The 1657-nt window shown below is 48.2% G+C and overlaps 1 protein-coding gene across 1 annotated transcript in view; it reads left to right on the forward strand.

Annotated features, from left to right (window-relative positions):
- The window catches only part of focad (focadhesin), a gene marked incomplete at its 5' end in the record, with an annotated part of 14490 nt that overhangs the window by 6308 nt on the left and 6525 nt on the right, over positions 1 to 1657 (forward strand). The window contains 4 exons of the mRNA XM_005754150.2: positions 13 to 101; positions 1223 to 1264; positions 1366 to 1474; positions 1560 to 1655. Coding sequence (XP_005754207.1) covers positions 13 to 101; positions 1223 to 1264; positions 1366 to 1474; positions 1560 to 1655 — 336 coding nt within the window. The remainder of the gene's footprint in view (positions 1 to 12; positions 102 to 1222; positions 1265 to 1365; positions 1475 to 1559; positions 1656 to 1657) is intronic.

Below are 1657 nucleotides of genomic sequence, written 5' to 3' on the forward strand. Positions count from 1 at the left end.
TTTTGTTGGCAGGGTCGACGTGCTGAGTTAGAGATGCTCCAGAAACAAGGCAAAGAGGATCCACAGGAGCTGCAGTACAAGCATCACTGTGCCTGGCTGTGGTGAGACCCACACTCATACTTGCATGTATATGTGTAGACTGTGTGTATAAATGGTAGTGCTTTTGTACATCGTCTCTAATCTTACTGTATTGACTGTAGTGTGTGTGTGTGTGTGTATCCCTGCTGTGTGGGCCAAATTTACATCAACACTTGGTGGTAACATCTGCACTCTGTAGCCAAAATAACTGGTTCTGAACCAGCAACCTCCTGACCAGTAGACCACCTGCTCTCCCTCCTGACCATGAAGAGAGTGAATCATGGTTTTCAGGCATGTCAGTCACAGGTTATAAAGTCTGTGGGACGCTGTCAGGAGCTCAGGAAGTTCCTGGACGGTGTCGTGATCGGATGCAACAAGCATAGTTGTAAAATGTCGTGTTCACGCTTCTCCGTCTCGCAGATGGAGGAGTCTGGTTAGGCAGTTATCAGGAGACTGATACTGGTCTGACTTTGGTGGTGGAGGGATGATAGTGCGGCTGTTTTTTAGAGGTTGGGCTCAGCTACTTAGTTCTGGTGAGAGGAATTGTTAATGCTTCCAAATACAAAGACATTCGGGACGATTTCCTGCTCCCAACATGAACGTGTGCACAGGAAGAACCTGACTGGCCTACAAAGAGTCCTGACTTTGACCCAGCAGAACATCTGTGGGATGAATTGGCGCACAGACTTGTTTAGAAAGCATGGAGGAAGCATTCTCCGGGCAAAAGAGAGGCACATGAACAATCCACCAAAGAAGACCGAGGACTTTGATCCAGGATTTTAGCTGCTCGGACAAGAACAGGAGGACATTCCTGTCCCAAGGGCCAGTCGAAGACATCTACAGACCGTTACAAAGATGCTACGGCGTCTGTCTCAGCGCTACACCATCACACTTACATTCTCAACACTTCGTTTTCCCCTAAATGTTGGTTTTTCTCAGTTTAAACATGTGATTACATTTAATCTGTAAATTGAATCAATCACCCTGTTTCATTTACATGTGAGACGCCGTCCTGATGTTTTGGGAGTTACGGTTGTAAATAGACTAAAGTGCTGATGTGCACCACTGCTTTAACAGACACTGGTCACCCTCTTCATCACGTTCTTCATCTTTTTAATGTATTTTTCTCATGTTTCTGACACAGGGCCAGAGATCAGCTGGCAGATGTCATCAAAGCTGCTACAAAGTGAGTCCCCTGGTCGCTCTGCTTCATAGGAAACGTTTGGTGAGCTGTGCAGAGTAACCTGATGCGAGCACTGTGAAATGACTTTCTGTGGATCGTTTCAGGGACAGTCCTGTTGTTCAGGGAAACGCCATCTTGGCTCTGAGCGGCCTCGCCGCTGTTCTCGCCAAGTATGAGAGCAACCTGCCCACTGATGGTGACGGCAGCCTGGGGGTGAGACACCGCAGGGTCCTGTTACACACTGTTTGCTATTTCATAATCCTATAGATGCTCAGCTCAGTGCTGTTGGACTTGATAGGCTGGACCAGAGTTTGTGGCCACAGGAAGCTGGTTGACCATGGTGCTGGACACCCTGCTCAGCATCAGCAGCAGCAGCTTCAAGGCCACAGGACGAGT

This window comes from Pundamilia nyererei, unplaced genomic scaffold, assembly GCF_000239375.1.
Source record: "Pundamilia nyererei isolate P.nyererei 1_Seehausen unplaced genomic scaffold, PunNye1.0 scaffold00512, whole genome shotgun sequence".
NCBI lineage: Eukaryota > Metazoa > Chordata > Actinopteri > Cichliformes > Cichlidae > Pundamilia > Pundamilia nyererei.